Here is a 15,532-nt window from a genome sequence, read left to right on the forward strand (position 1 = left end):
TTTGGCTTTTGTTTGTGTACGTGTGTGACTTTACAGACATGGAAAAACACAAACTGTGAAGTTATTAAAAAGTGTTTATTTGAAAATAAATACATTCTACAGCATCAAATTATAAAAACGGTGTGCATAAAATGCATCTGACAGGAATGATTGTTGTCCTTAAAACACAGATCATTAAAAATCATAAACAACTAATTTGAAATCTGAAGTTGCACCTACATCTTTCTAACTTGGTACAGAGCCTTGCTGACTGGTAGCAGAGGATGACTCGAAGCTGTTTGCTTCATTCAATAAGCAGATTAAAATGACCTGACAGCCACGTTTCTTAAAAGTTGGAGTCAGTTTTATTAGCTTTGTGTAGAACAACAGAACAGCAGCCTCTAACTCTGAATAAAGCTGCGTCCACACAGGAAGTGATTCGCAGTGATGCTGTGACGAGAGACCGTAAAAAGTCGAGATCTGGCAAAAGTAAAACTGCTTAGAAACCTTTCTCAACTTTGATGCAAGCGATTGAAGTGACTAAGTGCAAAATACTGGTGACTAACATACAATAGGGTGTCAAACATGAGGCCTTGGAGCCAGTTCAGCAAAGACTCCAAAGATCTTCCCCTGCGGCCATTCATGATACACCAAAGTAATGAAATATTTAAAAAAAACTTAAATGTTTTTTTTTTAAGTCAACAGTAAAGAAAAAAAAATTAGTGAACAAAAACTTTGTCCAGAATGTACTAAAATTATAAAACTGAGCTACCAATTATTCACATTTCTTACGGTTTAAGCCCAAAGAGTTGTGCTGACAGATCTTTGTCATGTAGAAAAACTTATTTTATTAACATATGAGGCATTAAGTGTGGAGTTTCTCTGATCCAGTTGTCTTCTGATCACAGTATTTGGCCCACGGTGTACAATGGCAGACATCCGTTCATTAGAGGGTTATCTAGGATTTACCTGCATAACCCTTGTTCTCTGAAACCTGTTCCATTATGTAATGTGTCGTTCTAGTCTGGGCCAAACGGCGACCAGAATATTTGCATTAACAATCTTAAAGGAAACACATGAGATAAAAGGCTGAAGAAGGTCAAATCAGTTTCTTCTGGTCTCAAAATGAGCCTCTTGGGTTCATAATCCATGTACACTGGAAATAAGGCACTGAGTCTGTGCTACCTACATCAACAGAGATCATTGCTATTTCAGGCCATTTGGTAAAAGAAGGCTAAAGTTAACAAAGCCCAACTTAAAAATCTATTCTTACAATCCTGATTATTTTCTGTTGATGAAAGCCAACAGGAAAGAGGAGTCTTAATTTAAACTTGTGCCTGCACTGCATACTCAGCCAAACGCAATCAAAGGTGAGGCGTTGCTCTTCCCCTCAGTTTTTCTTACTGCGCTGACACTTTAACCTGTTTGTCTGTACGACTCCAGGATCCTGCCAACACTAAATGAAAATGTTGAACCAATCAGAGATTAATGTCCCTCAGCCCACAGTGTGCAAACATATAATTAAAAAAAAATCACAATGAGCAGGACAAGACACTGTTAATATCAGCTAAGATTGTAATTACTATGAAGTTAATAAAGTGCATTAATTTCCAGCTGTACGTCTGCTTTGAAGGCTCTCCCCTTGGTTATCTGGCACTTCAGGTCCTGTTGCTCAGACTGTCTTAACTGAGAGACGGCTGAGAATGAAATGTTCTGCAGAGTAAGACTGATGCTAACTGAAGGATTCAGTGTTTTGTTCATTGAGCTTTAAACCAGCCATGATGGCCTCTGTGCTACATAAATATCACGTGAAATTACTTGTATGGAAAAAAAATTAAGTCTCTTCCTGTCAGTCAAGATTCAGAGCTGATCGGGACCACTGTGGTGGCAGCATTTTCAAACTCGCGCCTGATTGGTGGTTGGTCTTCGCTGATGTCTGACCAGAAGTCTGGGTTGTCTCGGTACCATTTCACTGTAAAAACAAGAAGCGCATGAATCACTAACACACCATACAGGAAGGGAGTGTGAGTGTGTGTGTGTGACTGTACCTGTCTGTCTGATGCCTTCAGTCCAGGACACCTCAGCTCTCCAGCCCAGCTGCTGCAGCTTCTCACACTTGATGGGGTAACGCAGGTCGACCCGCGGCCTGGAGAGCAGAGGTCAAAGGTTAAAAGTGGACAAGAGTGTGCTTTTAAGGTCAAGATGTCAAAAGACGGAGATTTTGAGTCTAAAGCCAAAGTGGAAGGCTTTGGCTACTTCCTGGAATTCTCCCCTGCTTTTGCCAGCTCTTTCTCTACTTACCTGTCAGGCACAAACTCAAGCCAATCATTTACTTCAGATTCTGGCACTTTCTTGACCTAAACAGAACGAACACACACACACACACACACCTTTTAGTATTCATTTAATTCGCTTACTTCCTAAAAGCTCCTGCTAAATGTTTGAATAAACAGTTCCTAAACCCACCATCCTAACAAGTTCCCTCGCCAGCTGCATGATGGGAATCTCACAGCTTGTCCCCACATTGTAGATTTCTCCCACAATCCCTTTCTCCAGAAGCAACAGGAAGGCGTTTATGGCATCACTGACAAACAGGAAGTGGCGGGATTTTGGAAGGGTTCCCTGGATAGTGCTGCCGCAGAGCAAACGCACAGAAACGGGTTTAATTGGATAAGCACTTCTGTTACTGTGAAACACAGACCGGAACGACAGCGCTCGTTAAAACAAACCCACCATTTCTTGTCCATCTGTAAGAGGGTGAGGAACCTTGGAATGACCTGAAAGATCAAGATGACAATTTATATTAAAAGCTTGGTGACAAAGAAGAAGATATGTTTAACTCTTTAAAACCAGTTAAATCTTTGGAAGGAACTGAAAGTGAAAGTCTGATTTTGCATTTTCTGTCTGTGCATTCAGTTGTAGTCAAATGTTAACACACAGCTGATTGCAGCATTTTTAAACCTGCAGGGTGAACTTTTGTCTCCCCCTTGTGGCAATGACAGTAATTACAACAACCTTAAAACAAATCTTTAAAATATGTATCACTGTAGATCAGGGGTGGGCAACTCCAGGCCCCGAGGGCCGGTGTCCTGCAGGTTTTAGATCTCACCCTGGGTCAACACACCTGAATCACATGATTAGTTCATTACCAGGCCTCTGGAGAACTTCAAGACGTGTTGATGAGCTAATTTAGCCATTTAGATCAGCTGTGTTGGTTCGAGGACACATCTAAAACCTGCAGGGACACCGGCCCTCGAGGCCTGGAGTTGCCCACCCCTGCTGTAGATTAATCTTGCACAGATGACATCAGTGTGACCTGATGTTGCTTTACATACATGAAAATAGTTCTACATACAGCTGCGCAGATATCTTATATACAGCCTCAAATCTTAAACTGTACAAATGGAGCATATTTCTGCAAAATTAGCCACTTAATGTCAAATGGGTGTGCTTAGTCATGATACTGGACCTTCTCCGTGTACTGCCTGGGCCCGTAGATGTTGTTGCTCCTGGTAATGATGATGGGAAACTGGTAACAGAGCAGTATTCAAATGACAAAGATTAAAAAAGTCATTCAGGTTTTAAAATTAAAGGGACAGTTCACCTCAAATCACATTAACCTCTGGCCTCTAGTGCCATGTATCCATGTCGATTATTTTGATGAGAGTTGCCCAGTTTTGAAGTTCTCTTTCTTACAAGAGTACAAGCGCAACTAGTCTGCAGCAACAGGGGACTTGACTTATAGTTGCCAGCTGGTTGCATTCTAGTCATATTCCTGTAAAACTGGAAGGTTGTGGAGCGCCCACATCATTTTGCAGTTACATAGCTTTCCTGCAGCAACGACATCACTATTTATGGAAGGATTTCTCATCAAATCGATAAGTCTCTGGCTGGACTCTGAATATAAGGACTTAATGTGAATTTCTATGTATGTAGACAGCGAAAGTTAACTGCTTTCTGATCACTGATTGCAATCAAATGCCAATCCGACCGGGCTCAGTTGTAGACTGATAGCAGGCTGACCCGATCTTATTGCCATCTAAATGCACTAAAGTATCTTTAAAGATGGCATCTGACTACAATCAGTGGCCAAGCAACTATTTCAAAGGCAACGAGCTCCAAAGTTCATGTCATATGGTCACAATAATAATGCTGTTTTCACTACTGTGATTGTTAAACTGAGTAACTAACATCCAAGCCAAAACTGAAAAATCAAAAACTAATATCTAAAGTCATTTATTTGGTTTGGAAGCTACTGGCCCATCTGTATGGGTTTACCTTGTACTGGTCCCAGTACGATCTGACCAGATACTCTGCAGCAGCTTTAGTAGCAGCGTACGGATTGGAGGGCCTCACTGGGCTGCTCTCATCAAACACCTGTAGGGGACAAACATCAGCGTCACTGCCTGATCCATAAACAAAAGCACGAACCAACAACCCCAATCTATCCACTGGCCTCATGCAGACTGGCTCCGTACACCTCATCGGTGCTGATGTAGATGAAGCGCTGTGGCTGGTGTCGGGCCTGATGGGCCGCTCCCAGCAGAACTCTGGTCCCTTCAATGTTGACCTGCTGGAAAGTGGACGGGGATTCAAAGGAAGCCTCTGACAGCACAGAGAGGAAGGAGAGAGGAAAAGAACTTTAACACGAGAGCTGAAACTGCAAAAGCTCCTGTTCATAAGAACTGCCCGAACAAGCTGCTGCTCACCGACGTGAGTTTTGGCAGCCAGGTGAAAGATGACGTCGATGTTTTTGGAACTGAAGATGTGGTTCAGCAGCCGCGGGTTACACACATCCCCCTGTTGAAGAAAAGAGTCCAAATGAGTAACTGTGCACCCAGCACAGTTAAAGCTCAACTGATGATAAACCCTTCAAATTACACCTTATTTTAAGCATAATAATACATGCAATTATACAAAAGTAGCATTAAATTAAATAGACATCTGGTGTAGGGCTGCCACAAACGATTATTTTGATAGTCGACTAGTCACCGATTATTTTTGCGATTAGTCGACTAATCAGATCATCATCCATTGGACATACAGCGTACAGCTTATTGCACCAGCAGCATCTGGTCTTATATAACTATCATTAGCTTACAGCTTGAAGTGTTTGTGCTAACTAAAAATAAAGACAAGATGGTAGTTTATTAATTTTTAATGAAATTTGCAGATTGTTTCGGTGAAGTTTAATAAACTCCTTGCTTTCTAAAATATAACAGGACACCGGAGTATATTCTCCAGCATCTCACACTTCTGATAATCAGCTGTCTGCTTGACAGTTTTAGCTGTGCAAAAACTATAACTTTAATCTCAGCCAAACCGATTTACTCAGGAACAAATAAAATACTAAAGAAAGCCAAACAATAACATTTTTAAGTTATCTAAGTGACTTATATATATGTTTAACCTGACTAGCGAAAGACGGCGGTGGGTTTGAAAACGATTTGCCGGGAGTCCAGTGTTCTCACGGCTCTAGTTAGCCTTGCCCCCGCCTAGCTAACGAGCTAGTGGGTAACAGTCTCCGAAAACGTCGGAGCGCTTTTGAAAATACGTGGTGCCTTGATAAACTGAGCAGATATTTGAGGTTTACACAGCTACATTCTCGCCTGAAAATATGTTAAAGGTTTATTTTGTGACCCAGAAAGAATAATAAGAGTAAAGTTAAAACTAACTAGCTGCCGCCATTGTTGACGGCTGCGCTATGAATTCTGGGACACAGCTTCTTCTTCTTCGGGGTTTAACGGCAGCTGGCATCCTTGTACATGCAGTGCTGCCATCTTCTGTTTCAGTCCGTTATTACACTCTTAAATCCTACTACTCATTCCTGCGTCCTTTGTGATCTTACAAAGCTTCAAACGATGCGTCGACTATTAAATTAGTCGTCGACGATTTTAATAGTCGACATAATCGTGACTAGTCGACTAATCGTGGCAGCCCTAATCTGGTGTCAGTCTGGTTATTCTTGACCTGATGTGTTTATTTATCAGCGCTCACCCTGATAAAGATGTAGTTCGTTCTGTTTTCAACGCTCTTCAGACTCCTGGGGCTGCAGCAGTAATCCAACTGGAAGAGATCAGACAGTGAGACGTGCCAGAGTGCACACAGCAGACACTAGCTGCAGCTTTGCACGTCACAAAGACAACAAACCCAGAGTGATATATTTGGAAACGGAGTGAGGGGGGGGGGGGAAGAAAATTAAGACTTACATTATCCAGGTTGATAATTCTCCATTCCGGGTGTCTGTGGACCAGCGAGCACACCAGATGGGAGCCGCTGTAGGAGCAGAGAAATTTGAGACAGTTCATTTACGCCCCACTGGCCTTTATCTGGGCAGAGACTCCATCAGCCCACACATGTCTGTGCCATTTATGTCAAGAAGACGACATGAGCTGACCACTTTGCATTGCCTATATGTAAACACTACAGAAATCACATCCCACAAACAGAGATTCCTTCATTTGTTGGTGAGATAAAACCATAATAATGAAATGAAACCTGATTTGTGTACTGAGCATTCCCAAATTTTACATTTTTCTTATAATAAAAGGGAAAACTTTGCTTGTTCCTCCATTTGCTGTTAATAAACCTGTCTCTATGTGTTTTTTATGTCTAATATCTTTGCTTATATTGGTAAAGAGGCTGTATTAACCAGGATTTGCTAAGGGGTTATATTTAACACAAAGAAATCACCTGTTATTGTACCTACATTATAAATAATCCAGTCCATTTCAGTCACTTCCAATATCTCGAAAGAACTCTGATTTTAAATTTGCTGCAATTTCTGCTGCCCACTTGGTCACAGCTATTTCGAAAAAGACATTTTTAATGCCAATAAGACTTTTTGCCAGGATAAATAAAGGATATATGGAGATCACTTTGCCAAAAACTGGTTCCAGCTTCTGTGTTGTCACAGGAAGTTCTTTCTTGACAGATTACAGGCAAAACAAGTAATTTACAAGTGTTCTAACTGAGTGCTAACTACACTTTAACACTCATCTGAGCATTTGGCTCCATGTGTTTGTGGGCTCAATTCTCAGTCTGCCATAATATTTTGAAATATACCCCAGGACTGAAACTACTACTCCAAGACTTGTGAACAGTTACTCAACCTGTAGAGCATAGGTGTCAAACTCTGGCCCGCGGGCCAAATTTGGCCCGCAGCCTAATTACATTTGGCCCGCGAAGCCATACCAAATGACTATTAGAGCTGGCCTACTGGTATTATACAGCTAATATATGTATTGTTTAGTATTAAGCTTTGCTTGTTCCATATTCAGTTTTCCAGAAAAACTTATTTGAGTCCATAAGAAAAGATTCATTCTTATATCTGGAGGAAGATTTTTTTTTTTTCAATAAATATTAATGTTAGCCCGCGACTTTGTTCCAGTTTTGAATTTTGGCCCACTGTGTATTTGAGTTTGACACCCCTGCTGTAGAGACACCGGGATGATTTATAAAATAAGCCAGAGTAATGTTAGTTCGTTTGTTTTTTACAATAAATACTTTTTCACTAATAAGATTGTGCTTATTTCTTAGTAAATAACTGCTATTGCTAACAGATGTTCCTTTATTGTTTACCTCTGTTTCACCTGTGCAAAGGTTTTCCTTACAGGTCCTAGTCTTGATAACTAAAAGAGGAACCACGGCCAGGTCTGTTTATCAAGCTAAATGCTAAGTTCGTAATGTTATTTCAGCTTAAGTGTACACTGATATGAAATACGAACGCACATGAATCCAGAGCCTCCAGTCACCAGAACAGTCCTGTTGAAGTCCATTTCCCGGTCTTCCAGCAGCTGTTACCTCACAACATGAACTCCTATAGGTATAATAAAAACATATTTTCCGACATCAAGCCTGGAAGCTAGCTATCCTAACGGAAACAGCAGAGCTTTATTTCCTTCCATAACAGTAGCCGGATTGTGCGACAGTCACCGGCTGCTTCACGGCAGTGTTGACACGTTGAAAGTGGGCGGGTCATTAATAGTGTGTGTACTAGTTTCTACTCTCTGATTGGTTGTCCTACATGACGCAGTGAAGTTAGCGCGATGTGATTGCGTGAATCCCGAATCAATCAAACTGTCAACGTAGACCTGTAGGCAAGCGAAAACCAGTCAAGTCCTCTTAAATAAACACATATCATCCGGTGGTGCTTTCCAAAATAAAGGTCATATCGAGTATTTTAACCTACAACACTTGTGTGTGTTGCGTTTAGTTTTATACCAAACTTAAATATAATATTATTTCAGGTGTGTCTTCATGTGAATGTGTTTTGTGTCATTCCGCGCGCGTTTATTATCCATTATTTCCAAGCTTAGCTTTTATTTGAGGGCAAGAACATCCAACTTCCGGTCACAGCTTGGCGAACTTTTGGGGGTCTTGACGCAGCTGGTTCACTTCTGGCTTCGTGGCTCATTGAATCGATGAGGCATCCTATATTTGTCGATAACGCTAAACTGCACAAGCGGGAAAATGTCGTACTTATTAGCCACACTTGCGGCTGTTTTGCTGCTCACTTCAGAGGCTTCCGGGAAAACTGTTACGGGACTTTTTAAGAGCGAAGCGGCGAGACAGCAGAAGGGCCAGTTCATCACTAAATTCATGTACCAAGGTAACGTTGACGGTGCTGATGTGCTTGCTGCTGGCGTGTCATTCCAGCTCTGACAGCGGGCTTAGCTTCTTTTCACGCCACCTTAATGATTAACGTGGGGTAATAACGAGCTGACGGCTCAGTTTAGTGCCCGTGTTTGCTTTCCTTTTTTTATTTGCTAACAGCTCTCACTGAGCCGCTCAACAATGGGTGTAACTAACGTGTCATGCGAGTATCTGATAACGTGTGCACTGATTATTAGCAGTTCTGGCAGCATTCAGCCGGCGCTTTATCTTTACCTTTGCTACTTAATGTCAAATTACTGTTTGTCTTAAGCCTCTGTATTTTGTTTTATAGCATTTTTATTCGGGCTGACCTCCAACAAGTATTCCGGAAACTTGCTTCAGGACACTTTTAGGTATTTTTTACAGGTCTTATAGGAATCCAACTTCTTTCCGACCCATAAATGAGCTGATTGCACCCTCAGTGTGGACAGAGGCTGGCTGCACATGTCACATGGCATAGTGGGGGGTGTTTTCTGCAAGACTTTTTGCTTTAAAAAGGTCTGAAGCTACCAGATGTCAGCTAATCTCACTTGTTTCAGGAGATTAACCCTGTGTGAAGCACAAGGGCCTATGGGTAGAAACCATGCTGGCAAACTAGGGACCCATCATTGGACCTCAGAGATCCAAAGGCCACTGAAAGCTACAATCTCTTTGTTCTCCAGCTTATATATTTGAAAATGAATGTTTTATATATTAAAGTCTAATCAGTTGACTACATTATTGAATTACTAGTTAGCCGTTTGGTCTGTAAAATTTCACGAATATGCTATCTGAGTGTTAAATGTTACATCTGAGAAGCTGCTGCAACCATGGTGCCTTGTCTTCGTTTAGCCGGCAACGGTCTGCTGGTGTGCCGGGTGGACAGCTCAACGCTGGCTAAAGAGAGAGAGTCCAGACTGCTGCTGTATCAGGATATGGACTCGGAGCTGGACAACCTCAGCTGCTCCGAGAGGCTCGCCAAAGCCGACGTGACCAGTAAGAAACCAGCAATCGCTGATACAATTCTGGATTCTCCTGCCATGATGCCATATTGATTTATGTCTCCACTTTCCTTCCTCCACACTGTCACCTCATCTCTCTTCCCCCACCCCTACCCACCCACAGTTACACTCAGTCAAGAAGAGCACAACCAGACGATCCCTCGGCAGTCTTTGCCCACAGCCTGGCAGATCCTATATGCTGACAGATATACATGTCAGGTAACACAATTATATATAATATTAATGTACTAATGCAACTAGGGCTTCAGTCAGGCAAACCTGCAGCAGCGATGCTGTTGTCACAAATATGAACAAATAAGAGGACACCTCTAAAGGAGACTCTGTGCAAAGACACATGCACTCTATATTGCAGTATACAGTGAAATACAGTCCTACTCCTGCAGAAACTGATGTAGGGTCGCAAATGTTTTGGTTTGCATCACACCTACAGGTCAGTGCATGCACAGTCATGTACGCATATATACAGTCAAATACACACACAGTCATAAATCTGTCACAATAAACATTTATTGTCAGCGAGCTCATTCTAACACAAAACACAACACTGACAGTGTGAATGCACAGTTAAATATTTAAAACTGGTTCTGGAAAAGTAGGTTGAAATATTGGTAGTAATGCTGTTATACTAGATAGTAATGCCTTCAACAGTACTGCATGATCGAGTAATAATGATAGTCATAACTATATGGATTCTGCTTATCACTAAGATTTTCGTTCTCTCCTTAGGAAAACGTATTGATTGCCGGCCACGCTGATCTTGATTTCACTGTCCTGCTGTTTAATGCCGACTCGGCTGGAAACCCTCTGGAGCATTTCAGTGCAGAGGAGGCAGGTCAGACACCCCGAATATGCCCTCCGCTGTCAGACTACAGCAGATAATGTCAGTGCATCACTAAGCTCAAGCTGGTGATGCATTTCATGCTTGTTAGCTTCCTCTGCAGTGAGAGTATGACTGTCGGCATAAAGTCCCAAATCTAGTAAAACTAATAAAAAGTTGTAAGGGCTCTTCAGGTGCTATGTCAGACCTGATTAATACATTAGGACAGGACTTTATGTTTGATCCTGATGGATTGCTGATGATTTTTCCCCTCTCGCTCTCTTAGGCCTCCATAGTTTTTACTTCCTCCTGCTGCTGGCCTACTTCATCGCCTGCTGCATCTATATCCAGCCTCTGTACCAGGCTCTGAGGAAAGGAGGACCCATGCACACTGTCCTCAAAGTACTGACTACAGCGCTGGCTTTACAGGGCTGCTCTGCGCTCTGCAACTACATCCACCTGGCCAGGTAGATTCAGCAGAGCCAGAGAAAGGCAGCGCAATATTTATAATGTTTCTAAAGCTCATGCTACTCTTGATGGCCCACTGTTACATATCAGTAATGTTCTATGACCTAAAATGTATTTTAAGTCTTTCGGAATATTTGTATTTATTTAGTACAGAGTTGTTAATAAAAAACTATGTGAATTAAGACAACAGTGTTTCTGTTTGTGCCTCCTGTTGTCTGCAGGTATTCCAGAGATGGAATCGGTCTTCCACTGATGGGCAGCCTGGCTGAGTGTATGTTACCTGCAACATTATAAAGAGTCAATAAAAGAAAAAATGAACCTCTCTGATCATGTTAACCTCTCTTTTGGCTCCAATGCAGTCTGGGATATGGTGTCCCAGGTGTCCATGCTGTACATGTTATTGAGTCTGTGTATGGGCTGGACCCTGAGCCGAGGCAGGAAGCCTCAGTCCCGACCTCTGCAGTGGGAACAGTCTCCGGCCTCCACGGCTGTAGCTGTTGGTGGAGTTATTACACAGGTATGCAGAACTTGAGATGACTTCAAGTGTTTAATTTTTAAGGAAAATTTGATCCAGCACATAGAATCCCGATCAGGTAAACATGATGTTTTCAGAATGAGGTGGGAGTTCATTTGGGGTATTTGCCATAAGATGACTGTTAAGAACCGGACTGTATTTTCAGGCGGTGCTGCTGCTGTGGGAGCAGTATTCAGAGTCGGAGAGTGAGCACCACAGCTATCACGCCCAGCAGAGTGTGGCCGGTCTCCTCCTCATGGCTCTGAGAGTGGGCCTGGCCCTCCTGCTGGCCTCCATCCTCTACCAGATCATCTCCACCGAGAGGAGCACCCTAAAGAGAGACTTCTACCTCAGCTTCGCCAAGGTAAAAACGATTTCTCAATAAAACTGACATAACAGACGCCTGCAGGTTCTCGGGCGGTCATGTGGTCTTGTTCTGTGCAGGGATGCTTCCTGTGGTTCCTCTGTCATCCCATCCTCGTCCTCATGTCTGTGATCTTCAACGAGCATCAGAAGGAAAAGGTTTGAACTCCCGCACAAAGACAACAACAGTTTTTGCTATTGAGGATAATTCTTTCATGTTCACTGAGTTTAAATGTTCAGTTCTTACCTTTTGTCCTCCATTGGCCACCAAGTTTACACCTGTCTTCCTCCTCTGCAGGTGGTGACCATGGGGGTGATCCTCTGCCAGTCCATCTCCATGGTCATCCTCTACCAGCTCTTCCTGTCTCGCTCTCTTTACTGGGAGGTGTCCTCTCTGTCCTCAGTCTCCCTGCCCCTCACCATGTCCAGAACGAACCACAGGGCGCGCTACTGAGCATGTACACCCTCACAATTTTCCTAATAATGATTATCACGAGCTAAGGGTGGATGTGCCATGATGCTGTGACGCTCCTCCTCAAAAAAAATGTGCTCAGACGCTGCAGGGACTGATTTTCTTTGCAGTTAACTGTTTCCTGGGAGAACTTCTGTAGTTACTAGGAAGCAAGTTACCAAGAAATCATTGAAAGAGGGTGAACAGAGGATGATATGTGTACAACAACAGCCTACCTCTAGTTTTAAGTGATTTTTGACTGGAGCCAGCATGAGCACTGCTGAACAAGAGGAGGAGAGAACCGGCTGTCAGGCCGTTTCTTTGGTTCTCCATGACGCCAGCCAAAATACCATTGAAACAAAAAAAAAACGAGGACGGATGAAGACAGCCGGCCAGGATTCAGATTAAGGATGCATCACCTAGAGACGCAGATGTGAGGAAAGAAAAAGGAAGCGAAGATTTACTCCTCACAGGGCCGAATGTGGAGATGGCTGCCCGGGCCTCATGGACGCGGGCCAAGATAAAAATACTCGAGAGCGTTTTATTTCTGTTCTTGGATTTGATTATAACACAAACAGAAGCATCATCGATTTACTATCAAGGAAAAAACAAAGACGCTACTATTTAGGTCGGGATTGCAGAAGCCGTCGTCTCATTGAGCTTTCCCTGCTCATTAAAGCTGCAACGACTTGGATCAAAGCCACGAAGGATGGAAAAGTCTCAGTTTGTGTCTGAGGCTGGCGCTTTATATCAGATTAATTAACCCCATGAACAAAGCAAAAGCGAGGACGTGCTACTCTCTGATTGACCTACGATCTCTAGTTTCTACTTAGAAACTAAGGCCTGGTTGGCTGAGCGGCCACGAAGGCTCATTGGTTTGTTTCTGGTGCAGCTCTGTGGCACGGAGGTATTTCGAGCCACTGTTGGGTTTGGTTTTCTCATAGCAGCCGTTACATGTGTTAGGATCGATCGAGATGGGCAGACAGACGGATGGACCAGCGGAAGTCTGAACAGATGGATGCAGCATGTGTTCTGTAAAGCAATGGATTGTCACACTGTTAACTGAGAAGGATGCGTGACTTTGATTGTGCAAAGCCAAAGTGAAGACGATGAGCCAAAACATCAGCATTTACACACTAACATACAGCTGCACCTTAACTTGGGTGCTGATGACTTTATGAGCTGAGAGCATGTGAGACTCTAAATCGCGTAGCTTAAGATGCGTTGCATGGCTAACCCATTATTAAAAAAATCTTCAGTATAAAAAAGATCAGGAAGAACTTAAGTCTACTTGGTGGCTTCCAATGAATTTCACTGTGTAAATACATTCCAACCCCACACGTCCATTCCTGTGTCATCAAGTTATTACTGTACATGAGGCTCATTAAATGAGATATTAGTGTTATATAAGAGCCAGGCAGAACTGAGCTGCACTGTCATGTAGGACAAGTCCCACTTAGCAAACTGACAGCTAATATATTTATTAATCAGCTATTTATTTCAAGATCAGCACGTTATAAAGAAGCTTTGGTTGGAGTTTCATGTTTGGTATGTTTTTGCTGATTCTTTTTTTCTCTCCTAAATCATAAATCGATTGTTTTTAATTCATTAAAAACGAATAATCTATAGTGTAGCATGAAGGTGCAGTACGTTTACCTGGATACAGTCAATCCAGGTCCTTCTAATAAGAGAGAAAAGCTGGGGTGAAAATATAATTGGCAGCTTTTTAAGTAGCACAGTTGAGCCAACTCCATCTGAAACAAACACAGACAGACCTCCCATTATAATTTTAAATATATGCTATAATCCTTATTGAAAACCAGTATATACTCCTCCTTATTTATGAAGTTCTACTTGACTATGAGCCTGCGTGGGTTATTTGTTAATCCCAAAATGTGCAACCTTGTTTAAATCAGTATACAGATTGGTTTCTACTGAAAAAGTGCACGTTTTTCTTATATCCATGCATAATTTACTGTCTGCACACAGGATGTGAGCCAGTGCATCCTGTATGCATCATATTGTCCTTCAATGACAATCTTATTTATGAGGCCACCAGTTATACTGTATACTTTAAATGCTCATCCTTCAGTTAGAGGCAAAGTGCATTTTGTTTTGTAGTGTTTACATTTCACACTTCAGTTGTCATATATTAATTTTTTACAACCTGTGTAACTATTACACCTGTGATCATGACAACTGTAATAAAACCAATCTGAAACTAATAAGTGCTTAATGTTGTCCTTCATGCTGCAGCTTCAAGAAACGTGACAGTTACATAAAGCACAGCAGCCACTGACTGTGCTTGAGGTTTGAATCATAAGGTACACTGTAACCTTGTCCTATATTTACACTGGTTAATCTAAGTAACCCAGTTCTAGCCTGAAGGGAAAAAGAAGCACTCAAAACGTGCGGCTATCCTAAATTGGCGTTCTTAAAGTCAACAAAGAGGTACAGAAAAGAAGATCAGACACCAGCGAGGGAGGATAAGAAAGACAGACGCAACAACATTGTAGCCGGTGTATCAGAAAAACTCAGGAGAGTTTTCTCCAAGCACGACATCCCGGTGCATTTCAGACCCAGCAACACGCTCAGACAAAAACTGGTTCACCCGAAAGACAAAACACCAAAACACAGACTTAACAATGTGGTGTATGCTGTACAGTGCAGCGAGGAATGTCCAGACCTCTACATTGGAGAGACCAAACAGCCACTTCACAAGCGCATGGCACAACACAGAAGAGCCACCTCCACAGGACAAGACTCAGCAGTCCATCTGCATCTTAAGGATAAAGGACACTCTTTCGAGGATGCCAATGTTCACATTTTGGACAGAGAGGACAGATGGTTTGAAAGAGGAGTGAAAGAAGCCATCTATGTCCACTGTGAGCGACCATCTTTGAACAGAGGCGGGGCTTTACGACACCAACTCTCTGCCATCTATAATCCAGTTTTGAGATCCCTCCCCAGACGCCTTAACGCCCACTCACATCCTGGGCCATCTGATCTCAGGAATTCGCATGATAAAATGGGGCCAGGTTTCACAATGAACTCACCCGAAACTCTGGCTGATTGGGACCCAGGCCCAGTTTCACACCTTGGCTCAGGCGATTAGAGGATCATCAGGGGGTCCTTTTGTCCCTCTGTGGGGGGAAACTCCCACTAGGTTTAAATCTGGGACTCTCCACCACTTGACCTTAGAACTGAAGCTTCTTGGATGAGAGGTGAAACGTCTTCAAGCAACTTAAAGAAGTCCAGACGCTTTTCTTTGCAAGCTCCTTTGA

General features: G+C 42.6%; 2 protein-coding genes across 2 annotated transcripts; one reads left to right on the top strand and one right to left on the bottom strand.

Moving 5' to 3' along the window:
* Positions 1–56: 56 nt before the first annotated feature.
* On the bottom strand, positions 57–7,934 carry tgds (TDP-glucose 4,6-dehydratase). The gene is made up of 12 exons (XM_076880001.1): positions 7,711–7,934; positions 6,189–6,255; positions 5,977–6,045; positions 4,689–4,779; positions 4,436–4,584; positions 4,258–4,356; positions 3,449–3,508; positions 2,713–2,756; positions 2,446–2,611; positions 2,281–2,336; positions 2,028–2,125; positions 57–1,951 (listed from the first exon to the last, which is right to left on the bottom strand). The coding sequence occupies exons 1-12, from the start codon at positions 7,755–7,757 to the stop codon at positions 1,833–1,835; spliced, it is 1,065 nt and encodes a 354-aa protein (XP_076736116.1). The 5' UTR covers positions 7,758–7,934; the 3' UTR covers positions 57–1,832.
* A 431-nt stretch (positions 7,935–8,365) lies between these two features.
* On the top strand, positions 8,366–14,476 carry gpr180 (G protein-coupled receptor 180). The gene is made up of 10 exons (XM_004573849.3): positions 8,366–8,590; positions 9,466–9,609; positions 9,739–9,833; positions 10,362–10,467; positions 10,739–10,919; positions 11,142–11,191; positions 11,280–11,437; positions 11,601–11,798; positions 11,879–11,956; positions 12,096–14,476. The coding sequence occupies exons 1-10, from the start codon at positions 8,452–8,454 to the stop codon at positions 12,249–12,251; spliced, it is 1,305 nt and encodes a 434-aa protein (XP_004573906.1). The 5' UTR covers positions 8,366–8,451; the 3' UTR covers positions 12,252–14,476.
* The last annotated feature ends 1,056 nt before the right edge of the window (positions 14,477–15,532 follow it).

The sequence above is a fragment of the Maylandia zebra genome, linkage group LG23 (genome assembly GCF_041146795.1).
Source record: "Maylandia zebra isolate NMK-2024a linkage group LG23, Mzebra_GT3a, whole genome shotgun sequence".
NCBI classification, from domain to species: Eukaryota; Metazoa; Chordata; class Actinopteri; order Cichliformes; family Cichlidae; genus Maylandia; species Maylandia zebra.